The 26,586-nt window shown below is 43.3% G+C and overlaps 1 protein-coding gene across 2 annotated transcripts in view; it reads right to left on the bottom strand.

The window, feature by feature from the left end:
• The window catches only part of LOC126419091 (aquaporin-like), a 355,970-nt gene that overhangs the window by 48,067 nt on the left and 281,317 nt on the right, over positions 1-26,586 (bottom strand). For both annotated transcript variants that reach the window (XM_050086188.1, XM_050086187.1), the window contains exon 2: positions 12,587-13,480. In XM_050086188.1, coding sequence (XP_049942145.1) covers positions 12,587-12,725 — 139 coding nt within the window. In that variant the 5' untranslated portion in view covers positions 12,726-13,480. The remainder of the gene's footprint in view (positions 1-12,586; positions 13,481-26,586) is intronic.

Raw genomic sequence — 26,586 nt, 5'->3', positions numbered from 1 at the left:
TCCTCTTCTCAGGTTCTGAATTGCCCGTTTGAGTTTTTTCAGAGTCTCACAGTACCTGTCAGCATTAATTGTGGTCCCAGCGATTCAGCTCCGACTACGAGGTGAAAGAAGAGTTTCATAACTTTCTGAACAGCATGGCGGCGAGCTGGTATGACATGGACATACAAAAACTGCCACAGAGTCTACAAAAATGCATTTACAGAAATGGTGTTTATGTCGAAAATTAGCTAAATGTTCAAGCTGTAAACTAATGTAAACTTGAACTTATAAAAAAATAGGAGACCTCACTTTTGGGATTACACTCGTAGTTAGTAAAAGAATAAGGGCAACCTTACTTTTGGGACTACCCTCGTATGTTGTGGATGAATTAAAAAGACAAAAAAACAATAAATAGTTTTTGATGTGGCATACCTTGACTCATAATCACCTGCAAGCGCCTGTTTTTCTCGAAGTCATCCCGTTACGTGTGATTTGCCGCGAAATTATTGCCAACGTTTGAAATCTTCAGCAATGCCAACGACGTTTCTTCGCTGAGTGAGATTCGTACCCAGAAATCTGGCGGCGGCAGACTTTCCTTCGTGAAATACTCCTATTCTTCAGAATGTCTATGTTTCCAACGCTGTACGATCGGTATCACACGAAGTAATGCATCAAATCTTCCTGAAGAATAAACATAAGAGCGAAGTTTCAGGGAAAAACGGGTTATGGTACTTGCCGTGTTCTCCTTGTGGTATTTGAAAACAAGTGCCCGAATGTTGATTTCCTAAGCCAAAACGATTCGAAAAAACTGGGTTCAAGGCTTTCAAGATTTTTGAGCACTGCTAGGTACAAAATAAAACGTTTCGAGAAATTTAATGCAGCTACCAAATGCTGAGTGCGTTGTAATAGCGAAGTCGCCGATTCAACTATTGGTAGTAATAACTTTTTTCTGTTATTTGTATTCTATCTTTATTATCAAATGTATATCTGTAAAAACAAATACTGATCCACATTTTTTAATAAAAACATCTTTTTAAGGTGTGTGTCACAGATATAGGGTCAGTTTTCGAAACCCCTATAATTGTGTGCCACTGTGACGCAGAAATTTGAAATTGGCTCAAAGATGCCTGCAACTTTCTTTTGTAATGGTGCGAAAGTGTGGTGACCTGCGTCTTCATCCTCAGGCTCGGTCATGCTTCGAACGGCAAACTGCCGGAACATGCGAAAAAAGACGAGAACTTAGAAGGTCACATCAAGTGTAACGTGGGTTAATGATGTCTCGTTGGTACCAAATGACAGCAAAATTCCCTCCAATGATGTTACATGGATATGTCACACGTTGGGAAAATCGTTGCACCCTTGATTGCCTACATTTGACCACTTCTTTTTAAGCATGTACGATGGAGGACAGAACCACAATGCCCAGCATTGAAATCACTTAATTTTCTAATGGGTGACCGAGGAAAACATTTTAGACACACCGTCCCTGAAAATCAACACGAAAAGGCTTCGGGAGATGCCAATAAGGTTGTCAATGAAACCGTCCCTTCCCTTGGGTTGTAGATTCCCACACATTTCGCAGTCGTAAACGACAATTCGCAACGTTATGAACAACAGAAAGACGTTCTTGACAAAGTTTGACACTGTCGAAAATCCCTGAGGTATTCAACACTTCTCCAAGGAAATTATGCTCCTGCAGCCCCATGGAACATGATTGCATACCTCTGGAGTGTAGTGTGAGCGCAATTTTTGCTCTGGTGTATAGGACGGAACCACAGGGACCATTCAAAACCGTTCGACGAAATTTCAACGTGATCCGAAGCAGTAAAGGGTGTTTACGCTTTTTCATCCCCCCTGTGGCGTGATCATGGGGTGGGTGCAACATTGACAAACACGTGAATAAAATGGTAAAGAGTTCTTCTAAGCCCTCAGTTCGGTAACACACTTGGTACCTCCCACATACTTTTGTTGCCACTTTAAAAACACAGATACTCCTAGGCACCCGCAGGCAGGCAACCCCGTAACAGCATTCAGCTGAGTGGTACTACTCTGTTGCTCTAGTGCCTGCTTGCGGGTAGTCCGAATATGATGGGCGTTGAAGGGGTTGCTATATTGTCTAACCTCACTGCGGATGTGCACGTGTACCTGTACAGAGACAAACTTTGACAGATTCTCTATACAGGTACACGTGCACATCCGCAGTGGGGTTAGACAATAAAGCAACCCCTTCAACGCCCGTCATATTCGTGTACATTTACAGAGAATCTGTCAAAGTTTCTCTCTGTACAGGTACACGTTCACATCCACGATGTAGTTAGACAAAATTGTGGTGAAATTTAGTCGCAATGTCACACCTTTAACGCACGTTACACCTCACATGAACTTCTGAGGTTTGGCGTATTTTTCACAAGTGTCGACATGTTGCTGTTTGAAGCGTGGACAAGCGCGAGGGGTGACACTACAGGGCGTCACGATTTTACACCATTACCGAGTAAGGTTGGGGCACCTTTGAACAAATTTAAAACTTCTGTATCGCAATGGGAGACAATTATGGGGTTCAACAATGTAACCCTTTAACTGTAGTGTGCAATGTATATTTACTGCGTGCCGTGTTCTCTGTGCAGTACAGATATACATAGAGCTGAGCTGCTTACTATTCAGGTGCAACTGCGTTAATGTTAGCTTCCAACAGAGGGGACATGGAGCAACAATTGTTTTGCACTCTACACTTCCACGTCACTTCAGTCAAATAGTTCCTTACTGGACATTCATCTGTCAAGCGCAGATACAACCACACACGCACACACGACTCCAATCAGGACAGCAAGTCCATAGTATCAACAGCATCTGAAGACAGCATCAGGATCATGTCAACACCCGCTTGCTACAAGATCTCAACTGGACATTCTGCAAGTGATTCTAATTATCTTTCGCTGGATTCGGGATTTGACGACAGTAGAGGGAGATCAGTAAAAGTGAATACTGAACCACTACCACGCACTATCCCCATACTACAGTAAAGTATTTGAGGAGGGAGAGGCACGCAGCAGACAGTCGCAATCCCATTAGTTGTTATTACTCTTGTGTACCTATATATATAAATAGCCATCTTCAGTACTAAAATACAAGGAAAATTTCAAAAAAAAATGGTTCACATGGCTCTGAGCACTATGGGACTTAACATTTTAGGTCATCAGTCCCCTAGAACTTAGAACTACTTAAACCTAACTAACCTAAGACAGCACACAACACCCAGCCATCACGAGGCAGAGAAAATCCCTGACCCCGCCGGGAATCGAACCCGGGAACCCGGGCGTGGGAAGCGAGAACGCTACCGCACGACCACGAGATGCGGGCAGGAAAATTTCAGAATCAGAATTAATTTACTTTACATAGAGCAATAAGGAAAACAACATGTTATCCAATAGCAGCTATCCATTCTGTTCAACATACCATTTGAGTTACAAGTAATGGCCTCTATGTTTCAAGTTAAGTAACGGAGTTTTATTTCAGTACAGTAGTTTAAAACCTTTTTTTAATATCTAAAATCAATAAGCATATTTGCATATCACTATCAAATACCAAAAAAATGCAAACTTACAACGTGCTTGCTCATATCTTATGAGGGACTACGCTAAGTTTTAGCTTTTGACGAATTTCAATTTGGTATGTAACTGTATTTTATCAAACGATCTTCAACAAAATCTTTTTAATTTTTTAATTTTTATTTCTAAAGTGATGTAACAAATTTGTATAAGAGAGATGTATGAATCTATAAATGATACTTTACATAGGATTTGACGGACAGTTTCGCCACGAAGATAAGAGCAAGCACGTTGTAACTTTGCATTTCTTGAATATTTCAAAGTGATATGCAAATATGCTTGTCGATTTTAAATATTTAAAAAAGGGTCTTTAAACAACTGTATTGAAATGAAATTCATAATAATCATCATTTTCCTTACAAGATTTGGCTGTTGCCTGTTCCAAACTCACAAACAAAATCATTCCCATCTTTTTCTAGTGCCTACAGTATCTCTTTTCCCATTCAGAATTTTCTGAGGAATTCTCACGAGGTGTTGTTTCCAATCTTCATGAAATTTTTGAATTTTTTTCATTAATTCATTCAGGTTTTTAGATTTACAAAAACACTTTATTTGGTAAATTTCGTTAAGACCACTGTTTCCTTCCTAAAAATGTCACTAAATTATGTTCTACGGTGTACTGTTTCCATGCTACTGAAAAAAATGTGTCCAGGAGCGAAGGAAAATAATTCGGGAGGTTAAATTTTTGTGTTATGCGATTGGACAGAGACTACTCTTGGCAGCAGATTGATAGAAAAGTGACTAACTGCCAAGTCGTAATGTGGACATTCCTCGCTTCATGGAGAAACATATATCAAAATCATGAGAAACAATGAAACATGTTCTCTTCCAGATTCAGAAGTGCATTGAACTTGATGGTGGGCTTCACCAAAATTTGTTGCAAAATATTTAAAATTTATTAGAAATTGTAGCATACTTTATGTGGACTGCAAAATATGTGTTATGTAATGTCGTATATGACGAATCGTAGAAATTCTATTACAAACGATTGCAAGTTTTTAACGTCACAAAAAGATAATTAACATTCGAAATAAATAAATAAAGTAAAATAGATCTACAACAATAGTAAATATTTATAAGGGCTTGTCTCGGCAATGGTTAGAGGTAACGTAGTTTTTATATGAACATCTTTGTTTCTTCTGAGTCACACAGCATAAATAATGTGTGACACCTCCCGACTCCGCTGAGTGAAATATCGACGGTAATTCACCGTTACTCTGGTAATTACAGATTTTTTAACAGACCACTGGTTATGGTAACTGGTACTGCAGTTGTGGAACGGGAAACAACCAAGATAAAGACGTCTCGTGGACGACTAGGTCACCAGAAACGGCGCAAAAACTCGTATAAGACAAGCGTAGGTAAGGATATCAACCGTATCATTTGTAAGAAAACCCCGGGAAACCTAAACCTGAATGGCTGAATAGATATTTGATAGTCCAGTGTTTTAATCACTGTGCCACTCTGAATGGTTATAGAAAGGAATACAGGCTGTTCGGGAAGGGAGTCTCACCGAGCGTACAATGTGACGTTCGGTGTGGAAGGTAAGTTTCTTGTGTAGTTTGACACTAGACATTATCACAATAGTGAGTCAGTTGGTCGCAGATGTATACAATTCTTTGTGACAATTTCACCAAGGATACACGTATTACAGTGAAATTTATTCCAAAGACTAGGTATATGATAATACGCATATGATTAGAATTGCAGAATTTTATATGCACTCTGAACGTGAGAATTCAATACGGTGTGAAGCTGCCACTCACTGCAATCAGAGCCTCCGGACGTCGCGGCATGGAATCCAAGAGGGTCTGGATATGTTGGTGGGAAACACGCTGGCACGCGATAGGTGGGCACATTCACAAAGCTTCAACAGTGGTTGTATGAGGAGCAGAACGAATAAGTTGCCGACCGACGAAGTAGAGCTAGCCACATGAGGGGCAATGTTCCGGGCTATGAAACCTCTTACTGTGGCGTTGTCCTCAACACGGTCACTCGCACGACACAGGTACACACTTCTTACTCCAGAAAGGGTCGGATGAAGCAACGGCAAATAACAAAGAAGCTCCACTATGACTTCACCTAGAACGGAGTGTAATATTCCTGCACTTGTTCACTACGTTTGATCCCTGAGTATGGGACTACTTTTGAAGTAAGCAGTGCCTTGAATTAGTCGGTGTCATCATTGAATTCATTGAGCTGTAGGAGGTTCACTTCCATACGATCGATAAAATCGATGAAAATAACGGCACACAGTTGAATAACTCCTCTTTAAACGGAGAATACAGTTATTTTTTCGGCATCTCGAGTCGAAGCATATTGGGTAATGAATGAGCGAGAGAGCCAGCGACCTGTCTGTACCAGGCAGACCCTTGCCGGCAATTACGTGCACCGGCAACTTGCAACTGTCGCCAACATAAACTTTTAATTTCGATATAGAAAATCGACCCAAGGAATCAGGCTTCATTCATATAGAAGTAACAGCTTTGTGAAAACTAAGGAATCTTTACGAAACACCCTGCATGCTGTCCGAATCTTCTTGTAACGCCTGCACTCGGAATTTCAACAGCAAACATTTCCGTGAGGTACTACGCCTGTGTCGTAGCGTCTTCCTCTGGACATTGTTGGTCATCTCTATAACGATGTCGCGCTTACTAAACAATGTCGTAACGAAAGATGCTGCTCTTCGTTGGATATTCTCTGTCTGTTTTATTAACTTATCCTTGTAAGGATGCCAGACCGATGAGCAAACAAGTCTTTCCCTAGCAACACCCTTCGGGGATGCTTTACATTTCCTTAAGAGTCTTCCAATGAAACCCTGCCTGCCATCAACAGTCAACTGTATCTTTCGTCGAGTCCAGAATGTCTTTTATTTTTTTGATGCTACGAAAAATCGTCTTAATGCCTGCCCGATGGATAATTATGCCCAGACGTTCAGTAACCGCTTTTACATATGGTAGCACGACGGTGTTCACTGCTTCGTTCTGCATTTCTCTGTTGCCCTCCTCCTTCGGCGTCATGGTTCTGTGTATCATGTCGTAGCCATTCGCTCCAAAAATGGACCTGAGGTTCTGTAGTTCAGCTTGCAGGTTGTGTTCATCACTGATCCTGTAGGCTGTCTTAGTTAATATTTGCGGGGCCATATTCTTCTGTGTAGGATGGTGGTGGGAGGATGCATGCAGGTCTGTGTTGGTGGGCTTCCTATAAACTCTGTATCCAAGCTTTCCCTCTGGCTTACGGTAAACTTCCACAAGTTTCATGCCGCCGGAGTTTATGAAATCGGTTGCGAATGTGGACTGGTGTATGTAGGTGAGACTGGGCATTCAATAAGCAAAAGGTTAACTGAACACGAGAGATATATCCTCCTCAAACAATACAACAAATAAGAGGTGGCAGAACATCAGGAATAGTGCAGGATGAAGATCGAATTTCGAGAGGCCGGCGTACTGGCGAAGCGGCCGTTTAGTTTGAGGAGGAAGATTAGAGAGGCTATAGAAATAGCCAAGCGACCCGGCAATATGGATAGAGAAGACGGGTACCGACTTCTAGCGTCTTGGCTGCCAGCAGTGACAGCTTTGCGGAAGGACAGCTCTCCCAGAGCAACAGGCGCGCGGTAGGCCACAGCGGTGGAGGGTACACAGAGCACTGACGCGGCCTAGTCGATACTTCGCAGTTAGTAAACAACGATACGCTGTAGTCACCGCTCAGTCTCCATTCGCCGATTTCCACCATTGGCAAGCAGTAAAGAAAACTCCAATGGAAAACGCCCATTTCCGCAAATGACAACAAGCAATGTCAAGACCAATAAAATGAACTCTTAATGACCTTCCTCCTCTCCCTCACATCCAATGACAGCGCTCCTCCATAGTATATAAGTATCCAAATTAGTGTTCATTCAGCAGTTTACACCCTGAGGAAGGTGCCCTGCAACAGTCGCCGAAACGTCGGAATTTTACAGATGACAATGCGGCCTCAAACCCAGAAGAATTTTATTGTCTGTGACAACGGCCGCGGAAGCCTACGTTTACATCCTCATGGATCGTTTATATGTGTGTTATAAACAGTCACACTCCTACAACACTAATTACGAGTACTGACGAAAAAACTACTTATCTGTCTATTTCGTTCCGTCGAGAATAACGAGTTGAGTTCTGTCTGCTGGATCCCGGCACAAGCCTGGTACGATACTCGGTAATCTCGTATTTCGTTCTCTAGAGAACAGTGTCTAATTATAACGAATGCCTTTCTGAAATAAAGGAACACGGCGTCAACCTGGGAGCCTCAGGTCTCCTGGACGAACACAGCAACTTGCATAGTTTTATAACACACTAACGCCAGTGATATTTCTTAAGCCTGTAAATACGTGCACCTCTCCAGCGATCCTTCTTGAAAACAGGAATGACCTACGCTTTCTTTTTCAATATACTGGTAGCCTGTACCTGTGCGACAAATCGCCGCTGGAAGGAGAGTAAGTTTGCTCGCATGATCTCTGTAGAATGCCAGAAGTGTCTTAACTTGTGCAGACGCCTATCTGCTGTTGTGGTTCTGAAGCCGTGGAAAGCATTTACAAGCGTTTCCACGCTGATTGATTCTGCGTATTGTTTCCCACGGTTGTGATAGTTAAATGTTACGTACAGGCTGAGAGATACAACAAATACTATCAGAGGTCACCATCACACAGTCACAACCACTCGCCAGGCACCTCTCCAGTGCATGCAGCAGCCTCCACATGGCGCACACGATATGGATCTCTTTCCGCTTCCGCGCCACGTCCTTCAGCAAGTGATATATGTCCGCTGACAATGTGGACAGTTGAGAAAGAGAACGCTGTCAACTGCGGGCTACGTTGCCTCCACCTTGTTCTGGTGCATAAGCCAATTCTTCCGCTGACAGACATGAAACACGATGCGTCATTGACACTCTGGTGGTTCCGATACTTTAGCTAGACCATTCTGCTGATTACCTGCATCCAGCATAGTACAGTTGTCTGAAGACTACATTCCGCCTAGTGCATGGGTAACAGGACAACCGAAAGTGTCTATAGCATTACTATTATTTATAGTGATAATATCATACACTGGCAACTGATTGCAAAGTTATTTAGATTTCATTGTCTTTGGTTTAGGCCATCAGGTGCCAACTATAGGGGAAAGCGTCCATAAATGATACAAACTGGTAAAATGACATACCACGTGTTTCTTCTTCCTGCCACAAGAGGTAGCAATTTTTGGCACAAGGTTATATTCTGGTGTTGGCGACACGGTTACATCAGAAACAGAGGAGGCCGTTTGCTTATGCGCTTATGTGTTATCTGAAGAATACGTGCGCATCGGGTTTTAAAAGTTGTAACAATTGTTCTTCTGTGGCATACTACACCTGGATAATTTGATTTATAATTTTATGTCCACGAATCAGCATGAGTTTAGAAAGCACCGCTCTTACGAAACTTAGCTTGCCCTTTTCTCACATGATATACTACGAACTATGGATGAAGGGCAACAGGCAGCTTGCATATTTCTACATTTCTGGGAAGCGCTTAACACGGTGCTCCATTGCAGGTTGTTATGGAACAGGTTCACAGGTATGAGTGGGTCAAAGACTTCTTAAGTTATAGAATCAAGTATGTTATCGTCGACGGCGAGTGTTCATCGGAGACAAGGGTGTCATCAAGAGCGCCCTAGGGAAGTGTGACAGGACCGCTATTATTCTCTATATACATAAATTATTTGGCGGATCGGGTGGGGACCGCCATTTATTTCCATTTACCGTAATATAACATGTAGGTCATTATTGTTATTACTATTTCAGTAATAATACACTCCTGGAAATTGAAATAAGAACACCGTGAATTCATTGTCCCAGGAAGGGGAAACTTTATTGACACATTCCTGGGGTCAGATACACCACATGATCACACTGACAGAACCACAGGCACATAGACACAGGCAACAGAGCATGCACAATGTCGGCACTAGTACAGTGTATATCCACCTTTCGCAGCAATGCAGGCTGCTATTCTCCCATGGAGACGATCGTAGAGATGCTGGATGTAGTCCTGTGGAACGGCTTGCCATGCCATTTCCACCTGGCGCCTCAGTTGGACCAGGGTTTGTGCTGGACGTGCAGACCGCGTGAGACGACGCTTCATCCAGTCCCAAACATGCTCAATGGGGGACAGATCCGGAGATCTTGCTGGCCAGGGTAGTTGACTTACACCTTCTAGAGCACGTTGGGTGGCACGGGATACATGCGGACGTGCATTGTCCTGTTGGAACAGCAAGTTCCCTTGCCGGTCTAGGAATGGTAGAACGATGGGTTCGATGACGGTTTGGATGTACCGTGCACTATTCAGTGTCCCCTCGACGATCACCAGTGGTGTACGGCCAGTGTAGGAGATCGCTCCCCACACCATGATGCCGGGTGTTGGCCCTGTGTGCCTCGGTCGTATGCAGTCCTGATTGTGGCGCTCACCTGCACGGCGCCAAACACGCATACGACCATCATTGGCACCAAGGCAGAAGCGACTCTCATCGCTGAAGACGACACGTCTCCATTCGTCCCTCCATTCACGCCTGTCGCGACACCACTGGAGGCGGGCTGCACGATGTTGGGGCGTGAGCGGAAGACGGCCTAACGGTGTGCGGGACCGTAGCCCAGCTTCATGGAGACGGTTGCGAATGGTCCTCGCCGATACCCCAGGAGCAACAGTGTCCCTAATTTGCTGGGAAGTGGCGGTGCGGTCCCCTACGGCACTGCGTAGGATCCTACGGTCTTGGCGTGCATCCGTGCGTCGCTGCGGTCCGGTCCCAGGTCGACGGGCACGTGCACCTTCCGCCGACCACTGGCGACAACATCGATGTACTGTGGAGACCTCACGCCTCACGTGTTGAGCAATTCGGCGGTACGTCCACCCGGCCTCCCGCATGCCCACTATACGCCCTCGCTCAAAGTCCGTCAACTGCACATACGGTTCACGTCCACGCTGTCGCGGCATGCTACCAGTGTTAAAGACTGCGATGGAGCTCCGTATGCCACGGCAAACTGGCTGACACTGACGGTGGCGGTGCACAAATGCTGCGCAGCTAGCGCCATTCGACGGCCAACACCGCGGTTCCTGGTGTGTCCGCTGTGCCGTGCGTGTGATCATTGCTTGTACAGCCCTCTTGCAGTGTCCGGAGCAAGTATGGTGCGTCTGACACACCGGTGTCAATGTGTTATTTTTTCCATTTCCAGGAGTGTAGTTGTAAATCATAAGAGAATCGCTAAAGGCTAGTTACATGAGTCAGAGAACTGGGAGCGTGCCTCAAAAATATTCGGTGCTCCTCAAGCTACTTTAAGAAGAAGAGTACGAGGCAAGAAAGAGCAAGTTAGGGAGTTGAGAAAGGTTTAGGTCAGTTCCAACAAACGCTTTCAACATATTTAGAATTAGAGCTACTACAACACAATAAAGATCATGAATCCAAGCCAGTTGAACTTATATTGAATGATATAAGGAAACTGGCATTTGAGCAAGCCAAGAGAAATGACATTGGCAGTCGAGTCAGCAAGCGGACATTGATGGCAGGTAAGTACCTACTTAATTTCATTACACAAACGATAAGCATTTAATAGTCCACAAATAATTTGGCAAACCACTCTTTCGTGATGTTCACATGTGACGTTTGCAAATATATGTGAATCTGTATAGGAAACATAGGAGTACGTCATTTTGGCCAACGAAACATGTGACATGACACTGAGTAAGCTTTCTAATAATACGTTGTGGTAATCCTATAAGGTGTAATATAGTTTTCTTGTGTGAGCACTATGTAGTTAATAGCTCTTCATGTTAACTTGGAAAAAATAAACCTCATAATCAAAAAATTGTGACCACTGTAGAATTGGTTCCTTATGATATGCGATTGTAGGTCGCCTTTCCTACCGAAGTTAAGTTCTGTATTGTAATATACTGTTATCTTGATAAATGTTATTGTTTACATCTTACTTTGTTGTCACATTTCCGTTACCGTGGCGCCTGTCAAAAAAGTGTTTAATTAGTAAGCGTGCAATTAGCCACCTTTATAAAGAATTATAGTAGTACTACACTTTCCTCCTACCATGGATGTTTCGTGTAAATTATAGCAGCATTGAGTCACAACATACGCAACACTAATTTATTTGGAAATTCCTTCAGTTTAAAGAGATCCATTTGACCGCTACTTGCAGTCGCCGATTGATAATAAATTTTAATTTCAATCACAACCTTAAAATTCCAGAGGAATCATGGTTTTCACCTTTAACAAGTTCATTATTGATTTGGAATCGAAAGTAAAGAAGTTAATTGGGAAATGTAGTAGCTCGTAGACGCCACAGTAAATTACTTTCGTTCTTTCATCCATTAGATGTTGGAGGACAGAACATATTTATATTAAAAATTTATGCAGTAACACGGATGCAGACCGTCTCGGTGTTTGGAGTGATGTCATTATTTACTTAGCGGCTTCCGTGTGACTTAGAAAATTGCAAGAGAAATTTGAAAACACGTTGGATATGATACATCTTTCTACAATTAAAATATTGCGTGAAGTAGACAAGTACAAACGTTTTCTGTTTACTTTTAAAGGGAACCTTGTTATCAGTAATCCTTTTCGCATTATATGACATATGATCAGTACGTTTGCAAACGTAACTCATGCTTGAAATAATTGTCATGTAGACTTGCGGATTGTTTATTGCAGAGCCGATGGGATGCATTAAATCTAGGAGAAACAACAACCACTAAAAATCTCTAAAACAATGAAGTGAAACATGTCTGTTTAAGAACAAAAATAAATTTCAACGGTAAAAACGAGTGCAGCATTAATTATTCCTATCTACAACATAAACAACATTAAAGCAGCCAATGAGGAATAATGGTTGCAAATATTGACAAAATGATTAATTACTTTACTGTACTCTACAGATGTCAATCAAATGGCAAAGGAGAGGAAATGCAAGATCCTCGTGATGCAACTGACACTTACCCTTAACAGCGGCCAGGCAACACGGTTCGACAGGAGTTTTCTCGCCGACTGGTGGCGGTGTCTTTCCGTTGGCGAGGTCCGGCGCGCAGTGTATTACGGTGATGTCCGGCGTCATTTTACCCAACTCTCCGTTCGGCATGCTGGTAGTCTGTAGCTGAAGTGGTGGAGCGCTGGGAAGACGTCTTCGATGTGCTATCCGGAAAAGCTCCTATCACGATTTGCAAGGAAGCTAACTGGGCACTGTGGAACACTACAGCTCGTTTTTGTTTATCGTAATTTTCTCTTTTACGCCTGCATGCTGTGAATTTTGGAATAGCGATTGGAGTCGATGATCAAGTACGTCATAAAGGAAAAATGTTATGATACGTGCGTATACTAGTAATTGACCCTTTGTTTCTAAATTCCTTCTGTTTGAAACAAATATCGATTACTACGGAAGTAGAACCGTTTTGAAAATGTATGTGCAACAGTGAGTATAAAACTGTCAGTTGAGTGAAATTTTCTGAAGCTTCAGAAACACAAAGAAATCTGAACGCGGTGAAGCAATACTGCTGCGATTTTCACGTACAACTGGAAGATTATTTGTTGCTTTCATTAGCTATTATTTCTTCTCTGCGTTCCAGTATAAAAATTAATGTAGTGATAGATCAAACATTTGAAATGACTAGTGGATTACCACACGGCAGGCCCACACGATTTGTATAATATATTCACCAGGCAAGCACGCTGCACTTTGTTATTAGCAGAACGCGTGCACATAGACCTTTTCTTTCTCGATATTCAAGCCATCCAGTTTGTACTGCCAGTTTGAAACTTCGGGTTAGATGAGTTAATGCATCACACTCTTGTTCTTGACGACCACTCGTTCACTGATATTGCCGGACGGTGAGTATCCTGGAACAAGAGAAGAATGGATTGCCTTAGAAAATGTGTTGACGAGCGGTGTATGTGGGTTGTTAAATGTAAAGGAACACAAGGCCATGCCATTCAAGAGGTGAGGAAATGTCGTAGTCTCTCGCTACACGGTTAGTGACTCGCAACTGGAGTAATCACATTTTACGACCACCTGTGAGTAGCAGTAAGTGGAGATATGAAACAGAACGTTCTCATAGACTAACATCCAAGTGTTTACTGATTGAATAGAGCGAAATTGCATTTTTCCAGCGACTGAAAAAGCTTATAAAACAATGGTACGCTACACTGAATGCACACAAGAAAGCTAGCATGAATGACTCTCAGTCTTGTTAGAATTGCAGGAGAGAGTAACACAACTGCAAAAAATATCAAGTGACAGGCACTGGGAGAAAAATCTCACATGTGTGACCGATATATACCCAGCAAATTCCAATACAGGTTTTCAGAAGGGAATGCACAGGCATTCATTTCACCTGTATACGTAATCTTTAGAAAAGGTGCAGATAAAATCAAACTAACAACAAGTCACAAAGGACACATGAACGATCATTCTTCCCGATTTCACTTACCTATCTACGGGAATGCAACCTGAAAATATGGTACAGCAAGAAGTAACCTCTTCCAGCTAATTCGGAGAGTCTATTGGCAGATATACAGTGGAAAGTCGTCAATAATGTTCTTAAATGGGACGAAGAAGATCTTTACGAGAAAATAAGTGCATCAGTCTTTAAAGAGGATTCTTGTGGCTGCTGTAATACATCAACTGGAACCAGAGTGGTTATGTCAATACAGTTTGATGACTAGCATGTGCTGAATTGGCGTTCAGTTCAGTACAGCGAAACTGTTTGCAGTGTCTACTGCACGTCAACGTTAATTGTAAAAATCTGCAAACACTACTTAGTTTCAATCATGGTTATTGGTATGTCTTACCGATCTTAACGTTCCATGGATGGACTTTCACCACCGAAAGTATCACTTGTCTTAACTCCAAGAAGCACTGAATACAAGTAGGTATGTAACACCGGGCATTCGCGCATAGTGCTGTTACCAGTAACACAACGTCACCGTTCTCCTGCTTTCGCTATGAACTGAATGTTGTTGAAAATTTATTCCACCTGCAAATATCTTGCCAACTGAGTATTCTGAACACGTCCCCTGACAAAAAGACTGGTGAAAAAAGAATTAAAAAGAGATTTCATATCTTTTGTCATAACCTCTTCATTCGGCGCCAATTGTTTTCCAGCCACAAGCTGTTTTATATGCGGCAATAAAAAGCTGGTGGATAGGCTGGATGCTCCAAAACATCTGATACTTCAAATTTCCCTGTTTTCCTGTTGTCAGAGGAGCTCTCGTTATCCTGATGAAAGATGATTTTTTCTTCCCTGCGCAATACAGGCCAAGTGTAGCTCTTCATCGATTATGTCCGGAAGACTCACATAGTACTTCCCAGTCATTTATTAGTCTATGTAAGATAGTTTAACACAAAATTTCCTTCACCCCCCAAATTACACTTGTAACCAGTGCAACATTTTAAATAGTTTTCATTTTTTTGTGCAGGACCGCCGCATTCTGCCGACTGCTTTCATTACTGTTTCGTTTCTTGCGTCAAATGGATGACACAAAATCAGTACTATTCCTTTTATGTTGGTGCAAACATTCGTTTCCACTTACGCATTTGGCCAGCAGTCAATAAAGTCAATAGAATATTTTACAAAGTACTCTCATATTTAAATTTTCATGTAACGGGTGCCAAACTACTTCTGATATTTTTATGATTTCACATACTTTATACATATCTTATTCCCTCTGTTCTGAACTCCCTTTATGCTTTCATCAGTTGATGCGAAGTTGGATTATGCTTCAAGTAGATCATCTTCCACTGAACTTCTGCACGTCTGAATTCAGTCCTTCACCTTTTACATGTTGAGAATGGGGCACATTGTTCATAAATCTTTCAGTCCAAACGAAGTACTTTATGACGGCACGGTATTCAATTCGCCTGAATGAAAATCGCACAAATAAACTGCAATAGTCGGGCAAAAATCTCAAAAACTGTTCTCCGGCCACAACTTCGGCTTGCTTTCTGGGACACCTAATCAAAGTTAACAATAGATTACAGTTGGAGAGGAAATGAAAATTCTGCTGTTCACGGTTCTCAAATGGTGCAGAACAAGTAAACTTTGCATATTATGTTAAAAGGCAGGCAGAGCTACACATGAAATCTTTTAAAGAATATGTAAGTTCCTCTGGATGCACCTGTGTGAAAAGTCAAACTTTCAGTCATGCAACATGTTCGGAAGGTTTGGCTCTTACGAACAGCCGGCCGGAGTGGCCGTGCGGTTCTAGGCGCTACAGTCTGGAGCCAAGCGACCGCTACGGTAGCAGGTTCGAATCCTGCCTCGGGCATGGATGTGTGTGATGACCTTAGGTTAGTTAGGTTTAATTAGTTCTAAGTTCTAGGCGACTGATGACCTCAGAAGTTAAGTCGCATAGTGCTCAGAGCCATTTGGACCATTTTTCTTATGAACAAAACTGTTAGCTTTACCTTTACAAATCTATATCATGAAGCTCTACTAACAGTGATAGTGGACTAAAGTGTAAGTTATGGGTGCATAGACTAAGTTAAGAGTGAAAGGGGAGACTGTCTGTGCTAGGAATGCAGTGTGCTACTCTATTGCACTGATCAGACGCGTTTGACACTTCAGCTGGTGCATTGCAAATTATCTTTGGTGTTCTGTCTCTTTATCTCCTTGACATCTACTGGAGTAAATGAAATAATTAGGATTCGAGAAGTCTACGGCATCTCCATCACAGAGCTTCTCATGTATTTATGACAAGAAAGGTAAGGATTCTCCGCTACTGAAAAATGGACCCATTATTCATTCCAGAATATCAGGAAGTGACTCCGAATGATTCGCACTGAACCAACAGCTAGTCTTGTTCGCTATTTGACAGAACATGCTCCACACACAGAACATTTATGAAGACTCAAAAGAATGCAGCAACTCGGCTGCAGTTGTGGAGCACTACGTACGACTGAAACATTCTACAGGAGTGTCCAGTTTATGTGTAAGTCAGTCAGTAGCTTCAGAGCACGTTTCTTTATAAGATATTCCACGAGGCGGCGAAATTTGGCATCAGGTGTAATTCTCTGACATACAGCCAAAAGAGAGCACGATGTACAGCTAACAAGTGCCCGAGACAGAAGGATATGACGTGTTATATCAACAGAAGGATGAAAACACCTAGATGAAGCGGAAGAGGTCCAATTAATCATCGACTTGTCTTTCGACTCGAAGCCGATTTGTCCACCGATCCGCTTTCGATAGGGAAACTGGATCTCTTATACCTAACCTACCATATCGGTGGTGAAATGGGAAACACTCAACTGCACCGTCAACTTTCTTATGGATCCAAGAGGTTCCTGAAGCTAGTGCTAAAAGGAAACTCTGCATAGCGTACCCTATCTAGTAGGGGTAATAATAATACTTAAGAAGTGCCATAGTAACGATCACCTCTTCCACAATTTCATTGACACTGAGAATTTCTTTCTTTTCTTTACTCGTTACTATTCTTTTCTCCAGTTCCTCTTCCAGTCTCATTGTTTATTATTATTATTATTATTACATATTTTTCTTTTATAATATTATCTGTGTGGTAGTTTCAGAGGGTAAATTAGCAATAATAAATATAGTGCCTTAGATTTCTTAGAGGAAACAAGAGAGAGACAACTGATACAGCCGGAACGTTGATCAGACAGCAGGGAATAAGATCTCAACACTGTAATAGGAGCTTTAATAACCAAGAGAAATTTATATGTAGGGTCCGTTTGAGAAAAATTACGTAGAAGTGTACGGTCCCAATAAGTTATGATGATGGACTATTAATAAAGATTAATCGATGGATAAATAAAAAGCAACCACGTCAAAAAGCTATTCCACGTATCAATTTCACTTATCTTTTCCCCTGGCGCAGAAATTTTCAACTTGGCGTCGTACAGCGTGACAGTGCAGAATGTTACAGCAACTTGCTGTTTATCTCCAAGTACTTTATTACCAGCAAACCGCTGTTTATCGCAAGGTACCCTATTACCAGTGGTAGTAAAAGAACCATTAGCTTGCAAGCACCTGTGTTACTCACCCAGCATGATTCGTCGTTACACGTGTCAACTGCAGGGAAACACAGTGATACGTCGGACAGACTGCTCATTTACTATGTAATATGCTTCCACCATGTCGCTCTATCAAAAACTGGAACTCTCCTTACAGCCTGCTCCGCTTTATAAGTCATAGCTAATCTGCCATGATTTTTTTGCGTGAAATTATACTAATCTTTTTAGGCTTTCAGAAGGCTCATCCACACGTCAGATGTACGGCCGTATCGGAAGGTTCATGTTCAGACACGATGAGTGATTCTAGTCGACCGAAAATCTCATTCATGTCACTCATCTTCTTCCATTCAAGCTCAATGTTCCTGAACATTCTTTGGCATAATTGAGTATTCTCAACAGCTTCTTTCAGTTGTCACTGTGAGAAATTGAACATAAGCACTGCACGGAAAAAGAGTCCAAATACGGCACTAAGTGGAACACTTGCAAAAACAAATAGCAGCCATTGTTACATAGGAGAGTATGTCTGTTGCTGTACCACTTACATTTATGCGTAAATTAACCAATCTTACTCAACAACACTTTAAGGGTGTATCTTTATGAATGGCTAAATACACCAACGGCTAAATACACGAAGATTCAACGCGAGCTTAACAGCGAGTTGCTCAACCTTTGCAACTCATCGACTCTGAGTGGCATAGATCCGACAGGTCGCTGGTAGTTTTCCGGAGTTATGTGCCACCAGACGTCCACGCAGAAATTATGCTATTTCCATACATTACGCGTCAGTGGTTTCTGGACGCAGATCTGACTCCTATGTCTTCCATAGGGCTCAACCAGGCGATGTACGTGACCATGAAGACAAGAAGGTTATCCTCAATAATATTCACGTAGTCTACAACTGCCATGACGCCTCTGATTACCAACACATGCCCTACGGAAGTAAAGGTATCGCCCACAGCACAATATTCCCAGTACAAGCCTGTGTCAGTGGCGCGGGGCACGTTTCGAGCAGTCATCCGCCTGGGTGACTGCATATCCGGAAACAACCATCGACCTGCTGTAACAAGCAGCGTGACTGTTCCGACCTCGTGCTACGTTCCTATTGATCCACCATCCAACCTCGATGATCCCTAGCCCACTACAATCGCAACTGACGATGTCGTCGGGTTGTAAAGTTTTGCATCATCCCAGTTCCCAGAACTCCTGAAGATAGACGTTGGCTGTGGATATTGTGTCACAGACACAGTCCCTTTGACTGTTCAGAGATGTCACTAAACCCGTCCAAAGATGTAGACAACCATGTATGAGCAGCGTCTATTACACGGAGGGTGTCCGACAGCCGATCAGTTCCAGCCATTCCACCAGGAAGGAGGTACACGGCGCGTATTGTCTGTAGTTCAACCACGCCTAGACGGTCAATATCGCGATTCGATCGCGTCCACATTGTTACTTTGTGCCAGGAAAGGTTCTCAACAATGGAAGTGTCCAGGCACCTCGGAGTGAACCAAAGCGATGTTGTTCGGAGATACAGAGAGACAGGAACTGTCGATGAAATGTCTCGCTCAGGCCGCCCAAGGGCTACTACTGCAGTGGATGACCGCTACCTACGGATTATGGCTAGGAGGAACTCTGATAGAAGCGCCACCATGTTGAATAATGATTTTCGTGTAACCACAGGACGTGGTGTTACGACTCAAACTGTGTGCAACAGGCTGCATGATGCGCAACTTCACTCCCGACGTCCATGTCGAGGTCCATCTTTGAAACCACGACACCATGTGGCGCGGTACAGATGGGCCCAACAACATGCCGAATGAACCGCTCAGAATTGGCATCATGTTCTCTTCAACCAGACAACCGTCGGAGACAACCCGGTCAGGCTGAACGCTTGACCCACTGCCCAGCGAGTGCAGCAACGTGGAGGTTCCCTGGTGTTTTGAGGTGGCATTATGTGGGGCCGAAGTACGCCGCTGGTGGACAGGGAAGGCGCCGTAACTGCTGTATGATGCGTGAATGCCATCCTCCAACCGATAGTGCAACTTTATCGGCAGCATACTGGTGAGGCATGCGTCTTCATGGATAACAATTTGCGCTCCCGTGGTGCACGTCTTGTGAACGACTTCCTTCAGGATAACGACATCGTTCGACTAGAGTGGCCAGGACGTTCTGCAGACATAAACCCTATCGAACATGTCTGGCCTAGATTGAAAAGGGCTGTTTATGGACGACGTGACCCACCAACCACTGAGGGATCTACGCCGAATCGTCGTTTAAGAATGGGATTAGCTGGACCAACAGTGCGTTGATGAACTTGTGCGTAGTACCCCATGACGAATACAGGCATGCATCAATGCAAGAGGACGTGCTACTGGGTATTAGGGGTACGGGTGTGTACAGCTACCAGGACAACTACCTCTGAAGGTCTTGCGTATGGTGGTACAACATGCAATGTGTAGTTTTTATGAGCAATAAAAAAGGCGGAAATGATGTTGCTCTCTATTCCGATTTCCTGTACCGGTTCCGGAACTCTCAGAACGGAGGTGATGCAAACCTTTTTTTGGTGTGTGGAGAAACAGTTGTCGCCTGCTACAGAGGCGCATGTTCAATAATGTTCGCTGAACGGTGTGTTCCGAAATACTTGTGTGTGCACGAGCTTTGCAGTCTGTCCTCAGATCCAGAGATCGCTACCTGTCCTTTACAGAGCGGGAAAGTCTCCGACCAACACGCCTGCCACGTCCAATACTTAGTCGTTCAACAGTCTTCATAGAGGATCACGACAGCTGCATGTGAACAGCTGACCACCTCCGCCGTTTTCGCTATGTTCGTTCCCAGGCGCCGGGCCACGAAAATCTGCTGTTTCTCAGAGTCTCTCATGCCAGTAAATTTCCCCATTTACGACCCTTGTCGCAGCTGAACCGATTCCCCATTCGTCTCTGCTCCGCCTATAAAATTTCCTTAATCCGTTGTCACACGGACTGTGCAGTAGAACGTCAAAGTTAAGCGTGTCTATTTCCTGACGTCATAGAGTGGAAAACAGTACGTTGAGGAGTCTTTCCTAAAGCGTATAGCAATGTCGAGCACGGCAGATATTTTGAACGTGCGTTTGAAAGTAGACCAATGAGGTGAAAGGACATCACCTACGTCACATGCACCCCATCTCTTTTCAGTAAAGCGTGCGGAGACGCAATGTTTTGTGAGTTTCATATTATGAATTATTTCATAAAATATAACTCTTTTCAAGATACCAGCAAATTGATCTCTCAAAAACCCAGCTTAATTGGTACGATTTGTTGTGATAAACTGATGGAAAACGTCGCATTGGTGGTTAAAGATATTCCGAATTGTAACTTGTGTGTTATAAGGCGAAAATACACATCGTTTTGGTACGATTTATTTTAACTAAATGTCAGTTAATAACATATCTGCGATTGAAGCCTTCAGAAGACAGTAACATACTAGAGAATGTCGTCTGTTACAGGAATTAAGCGCAGAGTAATAAATAGTGACACAGAGTTAGAAAGTGATGCATAATGCATTGGAAGTTCGCTCTCACTTCATCCACAGGTTATGAGGCTTCCTTAACAGTTTAATACAAGCGTATTCCATACTATTCGATGATATATAAATATAGAGGGGATACGCAAAATAATGCGAACAGTTGTAGTAATGGGATGGTTGTGTTTGACGGTCAACAACGCAAGTAAGGCACGTGTCGCACTGAACTGCGCGTGTTCAGTACGAACTAGCCATCAGCGCAGGTTGTCTACGAGTAGTGCACACTTCGTATTTGCATTCAGAGACCAAGGTCGATATGCAATGAAAGACCTAACAGAGTTCCAAAGAGGGCACATTGTGGGGGCGGTATTAGGTGGAGCATCGTTAACCAAGACAGCCAACTTATTCACTGTTCCAAGAGCAACTGTTTTAAAAGTGATGACAGTCTACACAAATCAAAACTAAATGGCGGAGATCGTCGTGCGCTAACACGAATTGTGTTAAAACAACAGAAAAATACGGCTGCTAAAGTGACTGCAGAGCTCAATAGCCATCTTCGAGACCCCGTATCTATCGATACTGTCCGCTGAGAACTCCATAAAGCGAATATTCATGGACGAGCTGCTGTACCGAAACCATCAGTGACGACAACCAACGCAAAGAAGCGTAAAACATGGTGTCAGGAGTATATATTCTGGACGGCTGATCAGTGGAAACATGTCATATGGTCAGACGAGTCAACTTCTTCGTTATTTCCAACATCAGACCGGGTTTACCTCTGGAGAACGCCAAAAGACGCCTACAATCCTGATTGCATGACTTCAACAGTTAAGCATGAAGGTGGAAATGTGATGGTGTGGGCAGCCATACCACGGTATTCTGCTGGTCCCATCATTACTCTAAAAGGCCAAGTTACAGCCGACGATTATGTGAAAATTTTAGGTGATCATGTGCACCCCATGACTCAAATGTTGTTCCCCAAAAATAACGCCATATTTCAGGACGATAATGCACACATTCACACAGCCATTACAGGCTGGAGCATGCAACTGAACTCCAGAATCTTCCCTGGCCAGCACAGTTCCCCGAACTTGAACGTTGTCCAACCCTTGTGGGTGGTATTGGAGCTCAGACTCCGGAGCAGATTTCCGCCTCCCTCGTCACTACAGTACTTAGATGAAGTTCTGATCGAAGAGTGGCATAACATTCCACTGGAGACTATGCAATCATCATATGCCAGTATTCCAAGAAGAATCGCAGCTGTATTACGGGAAAATGGGGGTCCAACGGTTTATTAAATAACCGTTCCCAAATAAGTACCGATTTCCACATTATTTTGCCTATCCATTATAAGTGCGCTGTCTCTCAGGTGTTCGATCGGCTTTATCTACGAGACAGCTTGCACTGCTTGCAGTAACATACACTATCAGCCATTAAAATTGCTACACCAAGAAAAAAATCCGGATGATAAACGGGTATTCATTGGACAAATACTAGAACTGACATGTGATTACATTTTCACGCAGTTTGGGTGCATTGATCCTGAGAAATCAGTACCCAGAACAACCAACTCTGGCCGTAAAAACGGCCTTCATACGCCTGGGCATTGAGTCTAGCAGAGCTTGGATGGCGTGTACAGGTACAGCTGCCCCCATGCAGCTTCAACACGATACCACAGTTCATCAAGAGTACTGACTGGCGTTTTGTGACGAGCTAGTTGCTCGGCCACCATTGACCAGACGTTTCAGTTGGTGAGAGATCTGGAGAATGTGCTGGCCAGGGCAGCAGTCGAACATTTTCTGTATCCAGAAAGGTTCAAAATGGCTCTGAGCACTATGGGACTTAACATCTATGGTCATCACTCCCCTAGAACTTAGAACTACTTAAACCTAACTAACCTAAGGACAGCACCCAACACCCAGTCATTATCCAGAAAGGCCCGTACAGGACCTGCAACATGCGGTCGTGCATTATCCTGCTGAAATGTAGTGTTTCGCAGGGATCGAATGAAGGGTAGAGCCACGGGTCGTAACACATCTGAAATGTAACGTCCACTGTTCAAAGTGCCGTCAATGCGAACAAGAGGTGACTGAGACGTGTAACCAATGGTACCCCATACCATCACGCCGGGTGATACGCCAGTATGGCGATGACGAATACACGCTTCCAATGTTCGTTCACCGCGATGTCGCCAAACACGGATGCGACCATCATGATGCTGTAAACAGAACCTGGATTCTTCCAAAAAAATGACGTTTTGCCATTCGTGCACCCAGGTTCGTCGCTGAGTACACCACCGCAGGCGCTCCTGTCTGTGACGGAGCGTCAAGGGTAACCGCAGCCATGGTCTCCGAGCTGATAGTCCGTGCTGCTGCAAACGCCGTCGAACTGTTGATGCAGATGGTTGGAGTCTTGCAAACATCCCCATTTGTTGACTCAGGGATCGAGACGTGGCTGCACGATCCGTTACAGCCATGCAGATAAGATGCCTGTCATCTCGACTGCTAGTGATACGAGGCGGTTGGAATCCAGCACGGCGTTCCATATTACCCTCACGAAATCACCGATTCCATATTCTGCTAACAGTCATTGGATCTCGACCAAGGCGAGCAGAAATGTCACGATACGATAAACCGCAATCGCGATAGGCTACAATCCGACCTTTATCAAAGTCGGAAACGTGATGGTACGCATTTATCCTCGTTACACGAGGCATCACAACAACGTTTCACAAGGCAACGCATTTCAACTGCTGTTTGTGTATGAGAAATCGGTTGGAAACTTTCGTCATGTCAGCGCGTTGTAGGTGTCGCCACCGGCGCCAACCTTGTGTGACTGCTCTGAAAAGCTAATAATTTGCATATCACAGCATCTTCTTCCTGTCGGTTAAATTTCGCGTCTGTAGCACGTCATCTTCGTTGTGTAGCAGTTTTAATGGCCAGTAGTGTATTTTGCACTGTCTTGTTTACTGTTGTTTTTCACATGTTCTAAAAATTCTGTTACGGAATAGAAACAACGATAAAATAAGAATGATATTTAGCGTTTTACTAAAAATGGAGAATGTGAAATAATTTTTGTCTTACGTAGAAGGCTATTGTACATTTGTATCGCAAAAGTTGTAATGGAACTATTATGGTCGGATATCCTTACTGATTGTACATTGAACATCCCTTTTTCCCTTAGAGCGCGTTCATGGATATTGAGCAACGTGAATGGCATATGGAGATAGAGAAAATGTGCGTTTTAATAGAGCTAACGCAGATATTTTACGCCTGTCCATTTTCTAAACACAGTCTAATCTGCTAGCCAGATATAGCCGGTAACTGCCGCTGGAGTGCGCTGCGGTTGTATATAGCCGCGCGGGATTAGCCGAGCGGTCTGGGCGCTGCAGTCATGGACTGTGCGGCTGGTCCTGGCGGAGGTTCGAGTCCTCCCTCGGGCATGTGTGTGTGTTTGTCCTTAGGATAATTTAGGTTAAGTAGTTTGTAAGCTTAGGGACTGATGACCGTAGCGGTTAAGTCCCATAAGATTTCCCACACATTTTAACTTTTTTTTTTGGTTGAATGTACCACGTTGAGACACGTGCGCCGTATACACAAGCCGCATCGTTTCTGTGCGTTCAGCAGCACGGTGAACTCTGTACTCTTGACACTGTCCTTTGAACTCACGGTCCGTGTGGAGACGTCTTTACCGTGTCTCCTGACTGCAGCTACGCCAGGCGGTGGTAGGTAGCTACTTAAAGAGTGCTGGTAACGAGGAAAACCAGGTCATCCGAGCTGAGACCTCCCGGGAGATTAAAACTGTCTGGCGGACCAGGACCCGGGCACAGAACCTCTGCCTCCTACCGACTGAGCGGGAATCACGATCCACACACACACTTCACTCTGCCGGTACCTCTCACCTGGTAATGGTGGAAGTATTGCTGTGAGGCCGGATCTTGTCTGATGCCCAGATTGCTCAGACGGTACAGCTAGGGATGCCATTTTTCAGGAGACTACGGGCTGGACAACTACTCGATCATATGGAAAGAGGAAAATGCTAATCGTTTACTATAAATGTCAATGTAATACAACCAATTTGTCGTACCTATAATTGCTAAAGACATCAAAATTTTGTTTTAGTAATGTGTTAACACAACAATAAAATGTATGGATTTGCCACTTAAACACTAAATGAATTTTTAAAAGAATATTTATAGGCAATATAGTACGTTCAATTCAAAGTTCAGATAAAAATGAGAGATAAAAATATCTTGAAGAAAATGTCCAACAGTAAAACGATCACTGTTTTATATTTTTGAACGCATGTTATGTGTTGCTTTTTGCTGCCTTCAGTATCCTTCACTGTCGCCCCTCTCTTTCAGAAAAATCAAGAATTCACAACTTTCAGAGGACTTCACGTTATTTGCAGCTATATTTTTACTATCACCATATGAAAGGGTACAGTATTGCCCGACATAGAAAAGATGTACAACATACTTCTTTGTTCTTGTCAGAACAGCGTTTTTTGCATAATAGCACCATTTTATTCCAATGTGGGAAAGAAGGGTAATTTGTATGTTAATTATTCTGTAGGAAAGAGGGGCAATTTGTATGTTAATTATTCAGATGTGCACTTCCTTAAAATAGATCCCTGAATCCAGTTTGGTAATGTTTGTGAACTGAATGAATGGCTGGTTCTATAATCATCTTTGAGACGGTTCTCTGGTCACCTTTGGCCGAACCAAAGAGAGAAAGTATACCAGAGCACCAGAGGGCCTGGAATGTAGCTGACCAATACAGTGGCTAGGTCCTCCCCACTTCTGCGGAAGCGCGGGATGACCGGATGAACGGCCATGTTTCAGCACTCTGTCACTAGTTCCTGAGGTGTGAAGACGTGCTCCATGTGTACTCCAGGAAAAGGAAGTTAAATGAAAATAGTATGCATGTAGAATATTAAGGAGTAGATGAACTAATAATTTCTCTTTTCCGAAACTTTTGGTGGGAGGCTGATGTAAATTGTTCTGAGAAAGACAGGCAGGTAAAATTTCATGGGGAACATAGGATTCTTCGGAAGTGACAAAGAAACCACGTGTTGTAATCATAAGACGAAATACTAGCGTGTGGTAGTATTAAGATGAAATAATTGCGTATGTAAATCTAAGTTGAAAATAATTAAGATTTCCGTGTGCAGAACTTGAATTAGAGACAAGCACTTCCACGTGATGAGTACAGTGTGTGTCTCAACTTGACTATGAGACAATAAAAACAATTAGAAGTGGTTGTCCTAGCATTCAGTTGAGGATCCGTGTGTGAAATAAATAAAATACCAAAACTTCCATTATGAGATACATTCGTGTGACGCCAGGTTGATATGCAGATACCCTGAGAGTGAATTAAGGTGAGCCAGCCATCTACACGGCAACTCCATGTGGGCTGCATTGCGCAGGGAGGTGTTTGTGGTAGGAAAACTATTACGTGGGTCAGTGACGTGTGAATCT

This window comes from Schistocerca serialis, chromosome 9, assembly GCF_023864345.2.
Source record: "Schistocerca serialis cubense isolate TAMUIC-IGC-003099 chromosome 9, iqSchSeri2.2, whole genome shotgun sequence".
In the NCBI taxonomy this organism is placed as follows: domain Eukaryota; kingdom Metazoa; phylum Arthropoda; class Insecta; order Orthoptera; family Acrididae; genus Schistocerca; species Schistocerca serialis.
This window is presented reverse-complemented; position numbering and strand designations above follow the sequence as displayed.